Genomic DNA, 19302 nt, shown 5'->3' on the forward strand with positions numbered 1-19302 from the left:
TATTTTTATAAAGGTTTCTTTCCCACACAGGTTATTTCGGTGCTATGGTAAGAAGAACATAAAGCTTGAGTCCGTTCCACTTAAAGCCTCGTCGTTAGATCCTCGGTATGTGGTACAGTATTTGCCACTAATCAAATTTGTGGCTCTCTCAATCATCTCATCTTAATCAGCTATGCTGTAGTTTAACCATTCTGCACCACTGGGCTTCTTTAACTTGATGTTCATACGTTACAGGAAAATTCCACTCAACTATCAATGACTTGCCTTTACTTCTCCAGACATGCCTTGAATTAGGAAGGGCAGAATCTATGGCTGCATTGTTGTCTGTTTTTCATCGTTCAAGTGGGCATAATTTTACTTGCTAGCTTTACTGATGGCAGCAGTGTGCTGAGCAAAATGCGAAACTATGAGTACTGATGGTGTCTGTGATTGTGGTTTACGGGGAAGGTGGTGGTGTAGTAGTATTGTTGTTGGACTAGTGACCCAGAGACCCATGCCCCATACTGGGGTTCAAATCCCACCACGGCGGATGGTGAAATTTCAATTCAATAAAAATCTAGAAATAAAAATGTAATGATGATTGTCACAAAAACCCACGTGGTTCACTGGTGTCTTTAGGGAAAGAAATCTGCTGTCCTTACCTGCTCTGGCCTACACGTGACCCCAGACCTACAGCAATGTGATTGACTCTTAAATGCCTTCTGAAATGACCTAGCAGCCTGATATAATCATGCTCATGGACTCATACCTTATAGATAATGTCCCAGACACCACCTTCACCATCCCTGGGTATGCCCTGCCCCACCAGAGGTGGCACAGTGGTATACAGTATACAGGGCTAGTTGCCCTGGGAGTCCTCAACATTGACTCCAGACCCCATGAGGTCTTATGACATCAGGTCAAACATGGACAAGGAAACTTCCTGCTGATTACCACATAACATCCCCACTCAGCTGATGAATCAGTACTCCTCCATGTTGCCTAACACATGGAGGAAGCACTGAAGGTGGCAAATGTGCAGAATGTACTTTGGATGGGAGACTTCAATGTCCATCACCAGGAGTCGTTCGGTAGCACCACTACAGACCAAGCTGGCAGAGTCCTAAAGGACATAGCTATTAGACTAGGTCAGTGGCAAGTGAAGAGGGAACCAATAAGAGGGAAAAATGTACTTGACCTCACCCTCAAGAACCTGCCTGCCACAGATGCATCTGTCCATGACAGAATTGATAGGAGTGACCACTGCACAGTCCTTATAGAGACGGAAGTCCTGCCTTCACATTGAGGATATCCTCCATTGTGTTGTGTGGCATGACCACTGTGCAAAGTGGGATAGATTTTGAACAGAACTAGCATCTTAAGACTGGGCAACTGCGAGGCGCTGTGGGCCTTCAGCAGCAGCAGAATTGCACTCGACCACAATTTGTAACCTCATGGGCCAGCATATGCCCCACTCAACCGTTATCATTACCACCAAGCCAGGGTTGGTTCAGTGAAAAGTGCAGGAGGGCGTATCTAAAAATGAGGTGTCAATCTGATGAAATTACAACACAGGACTACTTGCGTGCCAAACTGCATGAGCAGCAAGCGTTAGACAGAGCTATGTAATTCCCCAACCAACTGATCAGATCTAAGATCTGCAGCCCTGCCACATCCAGTTGTGAATGATGGTGGACAATTGAACAACTCACTGGAGGAGGAGGAGGCTCCACAAATATCCCCATCCTCAATCATGGTGGAGCCCAGCACATCAGTGCAAAAGATAAGGCTGAAGCATTCGCAACAATCTTCAGCCAGAAGTGCCGAGTAGAGGTTCCATCTCGGCATCCTCTGGTGGTCCCCAAGCATTTCAGATGCCAGTCTTCAACCAATCTGATTCACTTCACGTGATATCATGAAATGGCTGAAGGCACTGGATATTGCAAAGGCTATGGTCCCTGACAATATTCCAACGATGGTACTGAAGACTTGTGCTCCAGAACTTGCTGCACCTCAGCCAAGCTGTTCCAGTACAGCTACAACACTGGCATCTATTTGTCAATATGGAAAATTGCCCAGGTATGGGCAAAGAGCAGGACAAATTCAACCCAGCCAATTACCACCCCATCGGTCCACTCTCGCTCATCAGTAAAGTGATGGAATGGGTCATCAGTAGTACTATCAAGCAGCACTTGCTTAGCAATAACCTGGTCACTGACGCTCAGTTTGGGTTCTGCGAGGGCCACTCAGCTCCTCACCCCATTACAACCTTGGTCCAGAAATGGACAAAAGAGCTGAACTCTAGAGGTGAGGTGAGAGTGACTGCCCTTGACATCAAGGCAGAATTTGACCAAGTGGGGCATCCAGGAGCCCTGGCAAAACTGGAGTCAATGGGAATCGGAGGGAAAACTTATTACTGGTTGGAGTCATACCTAGCATAAAGGAATATGGTTGTGGTTCTTGGAGATCAATCATCTCAGTTCCAGGACATCACTGCAGGAAGTCCTCAGGCTAGTGTCATAAGCCCAGCCATCTTAAGCTGCTTCATCAATGACCTTCCTTGCATCATAAGGTCAGAACTGGGGATGTTCACTATTCGTGACTCCCCAGATACTGAAGCAGTCCATATCCAAATGCAGCAAAACCTGGACAATATCCAGGCTTGAGCTGATAAGTGGCAAGTAACATTCATGCTAGACAATGACCATCTCCAACAAGAGGGAACCTAACATTGCCCCTTGACATTCAATGGTATTACCATCATTGAACCCCCCCACTATCAACATCCTGGGGGTTACCATTGACCAGAAACTGAACTGGACTTGCCATATAAATGCTGTGGCTACAAGGGCAGGTCAGAGGCTAGGAATAGTGCGACAAGTAACTCGCCTCCTGACTCCACAAAGCCTGTCCGCCATCTGCAAGGAACAAGTCAGGAGTATGATGGATGAGTACAGCTCCAATAACACTCCAGGAAGCTTGACACCATCCAGAACAAAGCAGCCTGCTTGATTGGTACCACATCGATAAACGTTTTCTCCCTCCACCACTGGCGCACAGTGGCAGCATTGTGTACCATCTACAAGATGCACTGCAGGAACTCATCAAGCCTCCTTTGACAGCACCTACAGCCATTACCATCTAGAAGAACAAGGGCAGCAAACACATGGGAACGACCCCATCCCCACCCTCCAAGCCACTTGCCATTCTGACTTGAAAATAGATCGCTGTTTCTTTACTGTCGCTGGGTCAAAATCCTGGAACTCCCTCCTTAACAGCACTGTGGGTATACCTAGACCACAGGGACTGCAGCAGTTCAATTAGGCAGCTCACCGCCACCTTCTGAAGGGCAATTAGGTATGGGCAATAAATGCTGGCCTAGTCAGTGACACCCACACCCCATTAATTGATTTTTTTTTTAAAAGGTTGTCTTGGCTCACATAAAGAATGGTCAACTGGGCCACTTAGGATTGGGGGTGGATACAGTAATTGGGGGAATATGGAGGACTGCACTCCTTCCAGCAAGGGCTAGCTCCCTCCAAAGTGGGGTAAGGCTGCATCTGTGGAATTGTATTCCAGCAAGAGTTGGCACATTCAGGAGAGCAGGATGTTGGGAATGGCTGTTGGGAAATGAGTGCAAGTAGGCTGGTTTGATACTTAACTTTTTTTCTTTCTTCTTTCCCTCTGGCTGGGGGAACCAAGAGCCTAACACTTTATGGAAGTGTGAGTTTGCACCTAATGTGCTCTGCCACTTTTTCTCCCCCTCCATTTTTCTTATCCTGTCATGTGCTGAAGATCAGCTTCTTTGGTGTCTTGCTCTTCATTGAGTGTCTGTTTTCTAGCAGATGTTACTGGATAAGTCAAGATGGAACCCTGGCTAAAAGTTTTTTTCCCCCCCTTCCTAACTGGAAAGGCATCAAACACAATTATTGTTTTCCTGCTGCTACACTGGCTGATATTGGCTAAACCAGCAAAGACCAGGGATTGAACCCAACACCTCCCTGATTTGTACAGCTTAGTTTCACAGACTATTCTTTTCCTTCCCCTTTCCCACCATACCCCCACCCATACTTGAATAAGTTGCAATAGTGTGCAGAGGGATTTGCCTCCCATGTCATAAGCTGTATATCCCGACCATTTCCATTTGCATCAGAACTTTTCTTTGCAGTTCTGAAACTTGAAGGCAGAACTGACAGCAGTACCTTAATGAGCCATTAAGACTAAATCCCTTAAAAGTGACGTTCACAATGATATTCTATAGCATATTTTGATTTAACTTTATTACTCAAGATTTTCTGCTGCTCTTTTATTTCCTTTGCCTCATTTTGTCTCTTCACGATGTTAACATTTCTCCTTGTTTTTTTTCTAGCTTTGTGTTTCTTCTGGATCATGGACTTGAGATTTACATCTGGAGAGGCTCCCAGGCCACCCTGAGTGCAAGCACCAAAGCTAGGTACTATTCCCACACCAGGATACTGCATACAGCTTTCATCAAAGGATGTGCAAACACTTGAGCGGGTGCAGAGAGAAGCACCTAGACTGGTTCAAGTGTAAAGGGGATCAGCCACAAGGAGAGATTGAGGGGGCTTAAGCTTCGCAGTCTAGAAAAAAGATTAAGGGGAATCTTGGCTGAGGTACATAGAGTCTTCTGGTTATAGATGAAGTGAACCCAGTTTATTACTCAAGGTAAATCGGGCCATTAAAGCCAGAGAAAGTAAACTTAAGATTTGTGAAAGTGATTTTAAAGGATTAAAAATTTAATGGTAAATTTTGATACAGTAGTGATGTCAAAGCACTAAGGGCATTTGAGTGTCTTTGGATTGTGGACAGGATGTGTTTGTAAAGCTAGGACATGTTGAATGGGCCCAAATGGTCTTTTCTCAAATTCTTATTTGTAAACCATGTATGAGATTTAACAGAGACACAGTCTGGGTCCTGATTAACTGAAACACTAAGGTGATCATTGTTGCTTTAATGTGGGCTTTTCACAGTTTTATTACGTTTTTACATTCAGATCCCAGACACTGTCTGGGATCAGCTCTTGGGTACATGGAATTGTGGTATTGTAGCATGTTGTAATCAGAATTTTCTATCTTTCAGACTGTTTGCTGAAAAAATAAATAAAAACGAGAGAAAAGGAAATGCAGAGATAATACAACTGATGCAAAATCAGGAGACACCAGAATTCTGGGAGGCTGTGGGAGGACAACCTGAGGAAATTAAATGTCACGTGGTAGACAATTTTAAGCCTGTGCGGCCTAAACTTTATAAGGTAAAAATAAATCAGCATTTTTTGTTTAGCAAAGATTTCAGACAAAACTTATAGAAACATAGAAGATAGGAGCAGGAGTAAGTCATTCGGCCCTTCGAGTCTGCTCTGCCATTCCATATGATCATGGCTTGATCTATCCAGTTCCTTCTTAAGTATATTCAGTGACTTGGCCTCCATAGCCTTCTGTGGTAAAGAATTTCATAGGTTCACCACCCTCTGAGTGAAGGAATTTCTCTTCATCTCTGTCCTAAGTGGCCTACCCTGCTTGCTCTTGTACTCAAGTCCTCTCGCAATGAAGGCCAACATACCATTTGCCGCCTTAACTACTTGCTGCACCTGCATGCTTGCTTTCAGTGATTGGTGTACAAGGACACCCAGTTCCCTTTGCACATCAACATTTCCCAATCTATCACCATTTAAATAATACTCTACCATTCTGTCTTTCCTACCAAAGTTGGATAACTTCACACTTATCTACATTATACTGCATCTGCCACGTATTTGCCCACTCACTCAACTTGTCTAAGTTGCCTTGAAGCCTTTTAAAACCCTCCTCATCGCTTACATTCCCACCAAGTTTCGTGTCATCAGCAAACCTGGACATATTACATTACAGTTCAACTCCTGAATATGTCACTATTGTGGACAAAACCCATTAAATGTGTGAGAACGTTTCACATTTAAACGTTAGTACACCTCTGGAAACTGGGTTTGCTTCATTTGTAAGAGAGACATTCACCTGCAATTCTCACAAATTGCAAGAGTGGATCCAGTGTCATAACGTCACTGGTGTCCTATTCTCTCTGTACTTTCTGGTGCATTGACTTAAATTACATTAAGAGGAACCAGTTTTCGGATCATCTGGCAGTTACTGTGCACTTGTGAAAGACTTGATTACTGGGATGCAGGATGGGTGTTAAACAGAGGCTTCTGTGATTTCACAGTAGCTTGAGGTCAAAGGGGCATCAGTGTAAAATGTTCATATTGATTTAATATTGATACTATATAAGAGTGAAAGTGCATGAGATATTGGTATGAAGAGTGAAGGTGGGCCATCTCATTTGAGCATATCTCTTGAAGAAGCAGTGGTATTGGAGTTTTACCTGAATCTCTTGCACTGGACTGTTTTCCTTACTTAATTGCTGGAGTTGGAGGGTGGAGTGAAGACGGTAAGAGAACAACAATTAGCACAATACAGTTTTTTTTAAAAAGTGATTGCTTTTGTCTCTTCAGGTTGGCTTAGGTCTTGGATACCTGGAGCTCCCTCAGATTAATTACAAACTTTCCGTGGAGCACAAAGTGAAGCCGAAGATTGATTTGGTGCCAGAACTGAGACTGGTACAGTAACTCTCCCCTTATGTGGGCCTTGAATTCTGGATGATATTGACTAGTAATGGCTGAGTTTTTTTTACACTTGGGCTTGGTCATTATGTGACATTAACCCATTTAAAGGTCCAGTCTAATATTGGTATCCTTGTTTTGTAGTATTACTCTATAAATCAGATTGAGAAAAATTATCCTTTTTGTTTCAGGTCCAGAGCCTTTTGGATACACGATCTGTCTATATTTTAGATTGCTGGTCAGACGTTTTCATTTGGATTGGACGCAAATCTCCACGATTGGTCAGAGCCGCAGCCCTGAAGCTGGGACAGGAGTTGTGTGGCATGTTGCATCGCCCCAAGCATGCTATTGTTATCCGAAACCTGGAGGGGACAGAGTGTCAAGTAGGAAACCTGTTGGCTTTGGGTTACAGTTGGGAATGTGCAGGAAAGAAATGGGAACCAGTTTAATGGTGCTCAAACACAATTCATCCAAAGATGAGTTAAGTGACAGTAAGCTTTGGTTTTAATAGTCTGTAGATTGTGGGAGGAAGGTAAGATAAGTTAGTTGTTTTGTGATCCTGGGTAAGAATGAACTAGAGTGGAAGACAATGTGATGAATCTTGATTTCAACAGTGATGTAGCTATTGGGGTTAGTAGGGGGAATATATATCTGGTTTTTAAACAATCAGTTTGCTTGATTGATATATTTGTGAGTGATGCTGATGAGACATCTCTGTCCCCAGAATTTGCATTTGACATAGGTACCTATGCAAGTAGCAGAAGGGGAGGCTAGGAAGCTGTTCTATTTGGACATCTTGTTTGTGTTTATAAGGAATGGTCTTGTAACCTTAATAATTAGATTAAAGGAATTTTTTTTTCTTGTGCTCTTTTTGCTTGCTTTTGGGAGACACCAAATTTTTGGTATAGTCTTTAGAAGCTCCCAGATGGGGATTGCTATTGCTAATGTGCAGAGTCCCTGCCTGATTGGTGATCTATCAATGTTCACTTATTCTTGACTGAATTGTGTTAATGACTGTTTTCTAACAAACCTGATTAATTATTTGTAACCAGGTGTTTAAGTCTAAATTCCATAACTGGGATGATGTCCTGAAGGTGGATTATACAACAAATGCAGAGACTGTGCTGAAGAAAGAAGGTCTCATGGGTAAAGTGAAGAAGGACGCAGAGAAGGGAGATCAGATTAAAGCAGATCTGACTGCACTATTCCTGCCACGACAGCCACCAATGCCACTCTCTGAGGTACTGGCTGTGACTACAATTAAAACCATTGGAGGAACTGATCACCACTGAGTTTAGATTGTGAAGCAGGTTTATCAAAAAGGGCCTGACTCTTGGGGTCCATCAAGTAACTGCTGCTAGGCTGTACCTTTAGCATTGGTGCAGTCACTCTTTGCTATCTGTGATGCTTCCTTCTGGAACAAATTACCATATACACCAATAGATTATTTTCAAGAGTAACTTGTGAATGTAAGGTTCAAGTATACAAAATTTCTGTGATTTTGAGCATTATCTTGAACACTAGTTGGTAGCCTGATGACTGGTTGTGGTGATGTGAAAAGTTTATGCATCTTGGATTCCCCGCAGCCCCAGCTTTCTATTTTGTTTTCATAAAGCATTCCTTAACTGTGGTGATGGACATGAACCTTTCCTTATGTCTTAGTCAATGTCTTGTATCATTAGGCTGCTATAAAGCCTATAATCAAGATTGGGTACTTGATATTTTGAAGAGGCAAACAAAGTGGGAAAGGTGGATGGCGGGGGCTAGACTTCATTATAAAAGGCGGCATAGGACAGTAGTGAGGAAAGATCATGGCTTGGAAGTATGGGTGGAGCTAAGAAACAACAAGGGCCAGAAAATGCTGGTGGGAGTAGTTTATAGGCCTCCTGAACAGTAGTTATACTGTTGGACAGAGTATTAGTCAAGAAATAGGAGGGACTTGTAACAAAGGCAGTTCAAGAGTCATGTTTTATCAACTGGACAAATCAATTTGGCAAAAGTAACTTGGAGGATGAGTTCAAGGAATGCATTTGACATTTTTTTTGGAACAATACATTATAGAAGAAACCATTTTAGATCTTGTTTTTTTTATTCGTTCATGGAACAGGGCTGTCAATCGCTGGTTAGACAAGCATTTATTGCCCAACCCTAATTGTCCTTGAGAACAGACTGGCTTGCTAGGCCATTTCAGAGCGTATTTAAGAGTCAACCACATTGCTGTAGGTCTGGAGTCACTTGTAGGCCAGACCAGGTAAGGACGGCAGATTTCCTTCCCTAAAGGACATTAGTGAACCAAATGGGCTTTTACAACAATTGACAATGGTTTCATGGTCATCATTAGACTTTTAATTCCAGATTTTTTAAAATTCAAATTTCACCATCTGCCATAGTGAGATTTGAACCATGTAATGATGTAGGATTAATTAGTAACTATGCCTTCCCTGTACCTAGATCTATAGATCATTAATATGTATCAAGAAAAGCAGTGGTCCAAACTACTCGCACCAGCATTTTCTGGCCCTTGTTGTTTCTTAGCTCCACCCACATTGATTCTACTTGCTGCTGTTCTGAGCTATGATCTTTCCTCATTACTGTCCTATGCCATCCTTTATTATCAGGTCTAACCCCCTCCACTCACCTTTCTGACTTTGTCTGCCTCTTCAAAATATCAAGTACCCGAGTTCCTCTGGGGGAGTTCCATTCTGCACCTTTCCCTGGTCCAGCAAACAACTACTCCCAGTTACACATCACACAGTCAACTTTGAATCCATGTTGCCACTACCCTTTTTATTCCATAGGCTTCAATTTTGCTAGAAAGCCTAGATGGGGTACTTTATCAAACACTTGGGAAGTTCATATAGATCACGTCAACCGAATTATCCTCAACAAAAAAGTCCCAGATTATCATTTTAAAATCTTTCCACCACTGATGTTAAACTGACCTATAATTGCTGGATTTATCCTTGCACCCTTTATTGGTTCTTTGGCACTACCACTGTTTCTAAGGAGGATGGAAAGATTATGTCCAGTACCTCCACAATTTACTTCCCTCAGCATCCTTGGATGCATCCCATCTGGTTCTGTTGACCTATCAACTTGCAGCCAGTTTTTCAAATACCTCCTCTTTATCAAATTTTAACCCATTCATTTTCTCATCTACATCCTCATTCACTATGAATCCTTGGTAATGACAGATATAAAGTACTCACTTGAATTATCAACCTGACATCTGTTATATGCACCATTTTTCTGCTTCATATTATTCTGTTTTGTCTTCCAGGCTTTCTTTGCCCTACCCTTCCTCCTTGTGGGAATGTACTTTGACTGTACCCAAACTATCTCCTCCTTTAAATTATTCTGTTATGAATGCTGGTCTTTGTTGCAAGTGGTTTTGAGTACAAGAGTAAGAAAATCTTGCTGCAATTGTACAGGGCTTTGGTGAGATCACACCTGGAGTACTGTGCATAGTTTTGGTCTCCATACCTGAGGAAGGAAATACTTGTCTTAGAGGCAACAAAGGTTCACTAAATTGATTCTTGGGATGTGAGTGCTATCCTATAGGTGATGATGAGAGAATGGGCGTATTATACTCGCTGGAGTTTAGAAGAAAGAGAGGTGATTTCATTATAATGTCTAAAATTCTCAAGTGGCTTGACTGGTGGTTCCTAGGATGAGAAAGTTGTAAAGATTTGAGTAGAATGGGCTTGCAGTCTCTGGAGTTTAGAAGAATCAGAGGTGATCTCATTGAGACATATACGATTCCAAGAGGGCTTGACAGGGTAGATGCCAAGAGGCTGTTTCATCTTATTAGGGAGTATAGCGGGGGTCATCGTCTCAGGAAAAGGATGGACATTTTGGACTGAGATGAGAAATATCTTTACTCTAAGGGTTGTGAATCTTTGGAATTCTCTATCCCATAACGTTGTTGAGTATATTCAAGATTAAAATTGCTATAGTTTTGGACTCTTAAGAGAATCGAGGGATATGGAGATCAGGCAAGAAAGTGGAGTTGAGGTCGAGGATCAGCCGTGATCTCATTAAATGGTGGACCAGTCTTAAGGGACTGTATGGCCTATTCTCTTCCTAGTTTTTATGAGAATACTCTGAAAGTGAATTGCCACTGATTTGATTTTTAATTCTTTTTATCTCTTTTCCAAATATTAGCTAGGAACAGTCAAGGAGTAGAGAGATTTAGGGGTCCACGTACAGAAAATATGAAAGCTAGTGGATGGTACAAAAAATTATTAAAAGATGATTGGGATGTTGGCCTTCAGGGGCTGGTATGCAAAGAATGGAAGGTATGCTACAGTTGTGTCATGCTATGGTTAGATTGCATCGAGTACTGTGTTCATTTCTGGGTACTGCATCTCAGGAAGGTCTTGGAGGAAGTGCAGCGCAGATTCATCAAAATGATACTGAGGCTAAAGGAATTAAATTTTGAGGACAGTTTATAGATTAAGTTTATATTTTATTGAGAAGATTAAGGATGAATTAATTGAGTTGTTTAAGATTAAAGAATTTGCTAGGGTAGATAAAAGCTATTTTCTCTGGTGTGGGGGGGTGGGGTCGAGAACAAGAGGAATAAAATTAAAATCAGAGCTACTGTTTTCAGGCGTGATGTTGGGGAAACACTTCTTCAAACTAAGGGTAGTGGAAATGTGGAGCTCCCAAAACAATGTTGAGAATGAGGTTATATTGGAAAATTTAAAATTCAGATGGATATTTGTTAGTTAAGAGCACGAAGAGATATGGGTACATGGAGTTGAGATTCAGATCAATCATGACCTAATCGAATGGTGGAATAGGCTTGAAGGGCTGACTGAATAGCTCATGCCTCCTGTTAATTATGGCAGTAATCTTTTGGAGGTATTCAGCTTTCTAAAAGTTGTTTGCCCTTGAATTAAAAAATATGAATATGTTAACTCTGTAAGCCTTTCTCGCTGTTTGTTGGTGCAAATGAGATGCAGTTTCTTCAGCAAGAAGTTGAGTCTTGGTTTCTAACTTCAGGCCGAGCAGTTAATGGAGGAGTGGAATGAGGACCTGGATGGGATGGAAGGCTTTGTGCTTGAAGGAAAGAAATTTGCGCGCCTTCCCGAAGAAGATTTTGGTCATTTTTATACTCAAGACTGTTACGTCTTTCTTTGCAGGTAACTAGTTAAAGTGGAGTTATATATTAGACTGGATAACTGCACAAGTACAATATCATGTTTATATGAGCCACTTTGACTTCATATTAAGTCACTAACATCATAGAATGCAAATACAAAGCTTGAATAATTTACGAATGGCATCTACTACTCAATTGAATTGCTACCTGCACCTTACTCTCTTCCAGTTTGATCCTCATCAGTTGCATCAACAAGCAATTTCTCAATCTCAATTCATTTAAGCCTGTTTCAGAGAGTGAAGTCAGATTCCAGGTTGCTTCCCTGCTGTGCCCCACCCACACTCCTCTGTCCCATGTGTTTGTAGTAAGTATCATTCTCATTCAGTCTTCCTTGTTTGTTTCAGGTACTGGGTTCCAGTGGAGTATGAAGATGATCAGAAAGATAAAGAGAAGATGGAAGAGGATGGGGATGATGAAGAAAAACAGCAGGAGGAAGACTTCCAATGCGTGGTGTACTTCTGGCAGGGCCGAGAGGCTTCCAACATGGGCTGGCTAACTTTCACCTTCAGCCTACAGAAGAAATTTGAGAGCCTTTTCCCTGGCAAACTTGAGGTAAACAGTTGCATGTTCTCAACATGAAATTGTGTATAATGAAGTCTTTTATATTTGAGGTTATCTGTCAGCACATGTTTGAAATGCCGGAAGACAAATTTGGGGTTTTTCTTTGCTTATGGTTTTCTCCCTTCCACTTATCGCTTGAAGGCACTGACTCTTGCGCATAAGGATTATTCTGTGCTCTGGCAAACAAGCTGTGTTTTTTTCCACAATCTTGGAGCATGGGCATCGCTAACAATTATTGCCTGTCATTAGATGCTTGTGAAGAGAGGTGATGAGCTGCCTTCTCATACTGCTACAATCTGTTTAGTGAAGATACTCTCACAGTTCTGTTAGGTAGGGAATTTCAGGATTTTGATGCATTGAGTAAGAAGGAACGATATATTTCCAAGTCAGGGTGGTATGTGACTTGGAAGGGGAACTTGAGTTGAAGGCATTCCATGCTTTTACTGCCCTTGTCCTTTGAGATGGTTGTGGTCGCAGGTTTGGGAAGTAGTGCCAAAGAAGCCTTGACAAAATGCTGCAGTGTATCATGCAGATGGAATATGCTGTTGCCAATGGCACTTGGTAGTGGAGGGAGTGAATGTTTAAGGTGGTGGATTGGATGCCAAAGAATGGACTGCTTTATCTTGGAGGGTGTCAGGCTGTGTGAGCCTTGTTGCTGCACCCATCCAGGCATGTGGAGAGTATTCCATTACATTCCTGACTTTATCTTGTAGGTGGTGGAAGAGTCAGGAGGTGAGCCTGCTGCTGCATAATACCCAGCCTCTGACCTGCATGAATAGCCACAGCATTTATATGGCTGGTCCAATTGAGTTTCTGGTCAATGGTGACCCCCAAAATGTTGGTATGGGATTCAGAGATGGTAATGCCATGAATATCATGGAAGGTGGTTAAACTTTGATTATTGGAGATGGCTATTTCCCAGGAATTGTTTGACATGAATGATACTTGTCACTTGTCAGCCAGAGTCTCAGTGTTGTCCTGGTTTTGTTGCATGCTGATATAGACTGCTTCATTTATCTGAGATATTGTGATTGTGCAGTGTTCTGCTTCAATTATTAACAAACTGCCCCACTTATGATGGAAGGCAAGTTATTGATAAAAGCATCTGAAGATAGTTGGGCCTAGGATGCTGTCCTAAGGAATACTGTGGCTGAGGTGTTTGGCTTCCAATAGATACCGCCCTTTGTTAACTGTTGCTCAAGCCACTGAACACTTTTCTCCCCCATGGACTTCTGGGATGTTCACTGTAAGGTGCTCTGTTTTCTTTGCCATTCCTTAGGTGATGAAGCAGTCTATGCCTACATACAGCAAAGCTTCCACCTGGAAGAATAAGGGCAGGAGATACATGAGAACACCATCACCCCCAATTCACAACTTCATCTTGTCTTAGACATATTTCACTGTTCCTTCATTGTCATTTGGTCAAAATCCCAGAACTCACCACCTAGCAGCCCTTTGGAAGTTGGAGGACTGCCCTTTGGAGGACTGCTAACGTTGTCCCATTATTTAAAAAGGAAGGAATAGACCAGGAAATTACAGGCCAGTCAGTCTAACCTGAGTGGTGGGGAAGTTACTAGAAATAATTCTGAGGGATAGAATATATCTGCACTTGGAGAGACACGGATTAATCAGGGATAGTCAGCATGGATTTGTTAAGGGAAAGTCATGTTTGACAAATTTGATCAAATTTTTTGAGGAGGTAGCCAGGAGTGTTGATGAGGTTAATGCATTTAATGTTGTATACATGGACTTTAACCAAGCTTTTGATAATGTCCCTCATGGCAGACTGGTTAAGAAAGTAAGAGCCCATGGGATCCAAGGCAAAGTGGCACGTTAGATCCAAAATTGGCTGAGAGGCAGGAAGCAGAGGATGATGGTAGAGGGATGTTTCTATGACTAGAAGTTTGTTTCTAGTGGGGTTCCACAGGCTCGTTGTTGGGGCCCTTGCTGCTTTTGGTGTATGTAGGGGGTATGATCAAGAAATTCACAGATGACACGAAAATTGGTAGGGTGGTAAATAGTGAGGAGGATAACCGTAAACTGCAGGAAGAGATCAATGGACTGGTCAGGTAGGCAGAGCAGTGGCAAATGGAATCCAACCCAGAAAAGTGTGAGGTAATGCACTTGGGGAGGGCTAATAAGGCAAGGGATTACACTATGAATGGTAAGACCTTAAAGTATTGAAGATCAGAGGGACCTTGGTGTGCATATCCACAGATCCCTGAGGGTAGCAGGGCAGGTAGATAAGGTGGTTAAGAAGGTATATGGGATACTTGTCTTTAATAGTTGAGGCACAGAATATAAGAGCAGTGAGGTTATGCTGGAACAGTATAAAATGCTAGTTCGGCCACAACTGGAGTACAGTGTGCAGTTCTGGTCACCACATTATAGGAAGGACGTGATTGCACTAGAGAGGGTGCAGAGGAGATTTACAAAGATGCTACCTGGGCTGGAGGGCCTGAGCTATGAGGAAAGATTGGATAGGCTGGGGTTGTTTTGCTTGGAGCAGCGAAGGTTGAGAGGGGACTGATAGAAGTGTATAAGATTATGAGAGGCATATTTAGGGTGGATAAGAAGGTACTTTTTCCATTAGTAGAGGGGTCAATAACCAGGGGGCATAGATTTAAGGTAAGAGGTAGAAGGCTAGGAGGGGATTTGAGGAAAAATGTTTTCACCCAGAGGGTGGTGGGGGTCTGGAACTCACTGCCTCAAAGGTGAGTCAGAAGCTCTCGTAACATTTAAGAAGTATTTAGATATTCACTTGTGTTGTCATTGCCTCCAGGGTTATGAGCCAAGCGCTGGAAAATGAGATTAGTGTAGTCAGATCTTTGTTGACCAGCACAGACATGATGGGCCAAATGGCCTCCTCTGTGCTGTAAGCATCTATGAGTCTAAGTACCTTCTCTACACGCACTACAGCGGTTGAAGAAGGCAGCTCACCACCACTTTCTTGGACAACTAGGGATGAGCAAGAAATGCTGGCTTTGTTAATGACTCCTAAATCCCAAAATGAATAATATATGTAAATGAGGTTCTAGATAATGGTGGAATAGAATTCTGCTAATGGCTCACAGTGCTTCATGGATGCCAAGTTTTGAACTGCAGAATACATAAATCTGCCCCACTTAGGATAGCGGTAGTGCCACATGAGACACTAGATGACAAAGCCAAGTAAGTTATTCTTGGTTTGTTTTCTCACCACCTGCAGCAAGCCCAGTCTGGCAGCTGTGTCCTTCAGGCCTTGGTCAGTGGTGTGACTACTGGGTCACTCTTGGTGATTACGATTCATGAACTGAGGGAGAATGGTAGGTGGCAATGAGCAGATTTCTTTGCCCATGTTTGACCTGAGACCGTGAGAGTCCAAGATGCCTAGAGTCACTGCTGAGGACTCTCCCAAAGTTGTTTCCATTTTGTATTGCACTGCTTCCACCTCTGGGATATCCTGCCAGTGGTAAAGGACATGCCCAGGAATGATGGTGGGGTATTGGCTGATGGGTATGATTCTGAGAGACTTCAAATGGTTTAAGTCCTCTGATGTTATTGTGGAGCACTTGGCAGGATCAGCTGGACGTATTGTGCCTTCATGTCCTGATTCAATGCCGAGACGTAACAGAGTGCTCCATTTGTTTGTTAATCCTTGCAGTGGTTTGATATAACTGAGTGGCTTGGTAGGGCAATTAGGAGTAAATTAAAATTACCTGGAAAAACTCAGCAGGTCTGGCAGCATCGGCGGAGAAGAAAAGAGTTGACGTTTCGAGTCCTCATGACCCTTCGACAGAACTTGCGAAGGGTCATGAGGACTCGAAACGTCAACTCTTTTCTTCTCCGCCGATGCTGCCAGACCGGCTGAGTTTTTCCAGGTAATTCTGTTTTTGTTTTGGATTTCCAGCATCCGCAGTTTTTTTGTTTTTAAATCTATTGACACCCATTTAGATGAGAATCAGATCAGAAGTTTCTCCTTAGCTGAACCTTCGGAGTGAGCTTAGTTTTTTTCAGTAGGGCTGTGCTTCATACTGTCTAAACATCTGGGTTTCGCATGGACAATCGGCTTTTCTAGCTCTTATTCACTGGCTGTTTTTTACAACCCCGCACTAACAGCACAACCAGGGGCTGGGAGAAAGAACAGCTGCTAACTCTACCTTGCCTAATGTGCATATCTTTGCATTACTGTCTGCCCAGAGTTTATCTACCAGGTTTCAATTGTTATCCATCTAAATCAATTTTGGAGGATTTTTTTTTATATTAACTCATGAGATGTGGTGCTGCTGGCTAGGCTAGTATTTATTACCCATCCCTAATTGCCCTTGAGAAGGTGGTTTTGAGCTGCCTTCTTGAACTGCTGCAGTCCATGTGGTGTAGATACACCCACTGTTAGGGAGGGAATTCCAGGATTTTGACCCAGCTGCTATAATGGTGGGAGCGATAATTCTGGAAAAGTTTTGTAAGTTGGCATGTATGTATGGTATAATGTGCTTCCGTAATCAGTTTGTACAAGGGAAAAGGGCACACTCTGATCCAAGTGGAGTCACAGCACTCCCATCCCCTACAAGGTAGTGTACTTAGGCTGTTAGAACTATACAGAGCACAAGGATGCCCTTTGCCTCTTGCCTATTCCAGCTTTCTGAAAGAACTATTCAGTCCTTTTTCCCATACTACAGACAAGATAGGTTGTGATGAAGGGAGAGGTTGGACACCAGAGTGAAAAAAGGACCATCTTTTGTGTGATCTATTTTTCTATTGAGCTTGAGAGGCTAGGCAAGCCCTGCCAGCTATGGAAACAGTGTTTAAATTAGGAGTTTCTCTGTGACAGTGCAGTGGAGCTATAGAAAACTCTGTGCTGATCTATCCTTAAGTTATTTCACTTAAATCTTTGTAAATTAAGGACATTGAAATTAAGGACATTGATAGACAATAGGATTACCTGTGGTTATATGGCTTCAGTGAAGGTATGCTGACCCTCCAACCTTATTACAAGATCCGAAGGGAACAAGGGAACAGAGTTGTATGTGTTGCTGCTAAGACCATGCTGGTACATGTAGCATGGATGTTGCATTGGGGCTTGGAAATGAAAGAAGGAAAGAAAAACGAAATGGTGGATTAATTTGTGTCCCTGTCTATTAGGTGGTGCGAATGACCCAGCAGCAGGAGAACCTGAAGTTTCTTTCTCACTTCAAAAGGAAGTTCATTATTCACAAAGGAAAGAGGAAGACCCCAGAGAATGGTCTGCAACCCAGTCTCTATCACATCCGCACCAATGGCAGTGCTGTCTGCTCCAGGTGAGGCTTTGCTTTTGTCCCTTTTCCCTTGTTCTTTCTCCTCACTGTACACCAACTCTGCTTGAAAGGGTGAGTGACTAACTTGTTCCCAGATTTATCTCATTACTTGTTTCTGGAATGTTGGTGATGCTGGTGAAGCCAACTCCTTGAACAGCTGCAGTCCTATGGTAAAGGTACTTTCAAGAAGGTGTTAGCTGTGCAATTTCAGATATTAACATTCAAATACCTGGCAATGAGGAAAGAACAGTGATATATATTTGGTGAGTTTGATGTTTTGTGATTTGGAGTGGAACTAGTTGATGATTGTGTTTCCATGCATCTACTGTCCTTGTCCGTCATCTTAGTAGAGGTCATAGGGAGGAAGGTTCTGGTGAAGCGACCTTGGTGAGTTGGTGTTGTACACCTGATAGATAGTTAAAAACTGCAGCCACAGTACACTAGTGGGGGAGAGGATAGAGCTTGGTGCCCCCTGCTACTAAATTCAGTCAAGTGAAATGTTCTGTTCTGGATGGCGCCTAATTGTTGTTGCTGCTACTCCCATTCAGGTGAGTGAGATTACTCCACACTTTGGTTCATGCCTTGTAGAAGGTGAAGAGACTTTGAGGGGTCAGGAGGTGAGTCACTAATCAGAGTTCCCAGCCTCTGGCCTGCTCTTGTAGCTAATGTTAATGCAAAATTAAATAATAGCTTATCAAAATTATTACTTCTTGAGAGCAGATTTGGTCCAACATCAGGCACATAGCACATCTCCTTGGGGTGAAGTGGGGTAAAACAGTGGGTGTGGGGTAGTGGGAGGAGTTCAGGGGTTGAGAGGGGTGATGGGGAAGAAGCAGAATAGTGGGGGGGGGGGCGGGGGGGAGAAAGAGTGGAGCACTCCTTATTCTTCCTACCAAAATGTACCACCTTATACATTTCAATATTGGAGTTCATTTGCCGATTGTATGCGCTTGTACTTCAAGTGTATTAATATTTTCCTGTATTTTGTTAGTTCTCCTTTTGTATTAACTATTAACTAACACTAATCCTTGTGGAACAATACTTCCCATCATTAGCCAGACTGACTAACTATCCTTTAATCCTAACTCTGTTTTTTATTTTGTGAACCAGCTTGCTCTCCTTTCTCCGACTTGCCCATGAATTCCAACCTTAGGCATGAATCTTTTTTTAAAATTAATTCATGGGATGTGGGCTTCGCTAGCTGGGCCAGCATTTGTTGCCCATCCGTGGTTGCCCTTGAGAAGGTGATGGTGAGCTGCCTTCTTGAACCGCTGCAATCCATGTGGCATAGGTACACCCACAGTGCTGTTAGGGAGGGAGTTTCAGGATTTTGACCCAATGACAGTGAAGGAACGGCGATATATTTTCAAGTCAGGATGGTGAGGGACTTCCAGATGGTGGTGTTCCCATCTATCTGTTGCCCTTGCCCTTCTAGATGGTAGTGGTCATGGGCTTGGAAAGCACTGTCTAAGGAGTCTTGGTGAATTCCTGCTTGTAGATGGTACACACTGCTGCTTTTATGCATCGGTGGTGGAGGGAGTGAATGTTTGTGGATGTGGTGCCAATCAAGCGGTCTGCTTTGTCCTGGATGATGTCAAGCTTCTTGAGTGTTATGAGAGCTCCACTCATCCAGGCAAGTTGGGAGTATTCTATCACTTGTGGCTTGTGGACAGGTTTTGGGGAATCAGGAAGCCAGTTACATGTCACAG

General features: G+C 42.9%; 1 protein-coding gene across 2 annotated transcripts in view; it reads left to right on the forward strand.

Moving 5' to 3' along the window:
* flii (FLII actin remodeling protein) overlaps window positions 1–19302 on the forward strand; it is a 60045-nt gene that overhangs the window by 30422 nt on the left and 10321 nt on the right. For both annotated transcript variants that reach the window (XM_041206673.1, XM_041206674.1), the window contains 9 exons: window positions 31–105; window positions 4349–4432; window positions 5080–5251; window positions 6485–6589; window positions 6784–6975; window positions 7645–7833; window positions 11600–11739; window positions 12104–12311; window positions 17442–17596. In XM_041206673.1, the coding sequence (XP_041062607.1) occupies window positions 31–105; window positions 4349–4432; window positions 5080–5251; window positions 6485–6589; window positions 6784–6975; window positions 7645–7833; window positions 11600–11739; window positions 12104–12311; window positions 17442–17596 (1320 nt within the window). The remainder of the gene's footprint in view (window positions 1–30; window positions 106–4348; window positions 4433–5079; window positions 5252–6484; window positions 6590–6783; window positions 6976–7644; window positions 7834–11599; window positions 11740–12103; window positions 12312–17441; window positions 17597–19302) is intronic.

This window comes from Carcharodon carcharias, chromosome 15 (genome assembly GCF_017639515.1).
Source record: "Carcharodon carcharias isolate sCarCar2 chromosome 15, sCarCar2.pri, whole genome shotgun sequence".
Classification (NCBI taxonomy): Eukaryota; Metazoa; Chordata; class Chondrichthyes; order Lamniformes; family Lamnidae; genus Carcharodon; species Carcharodon carcharias.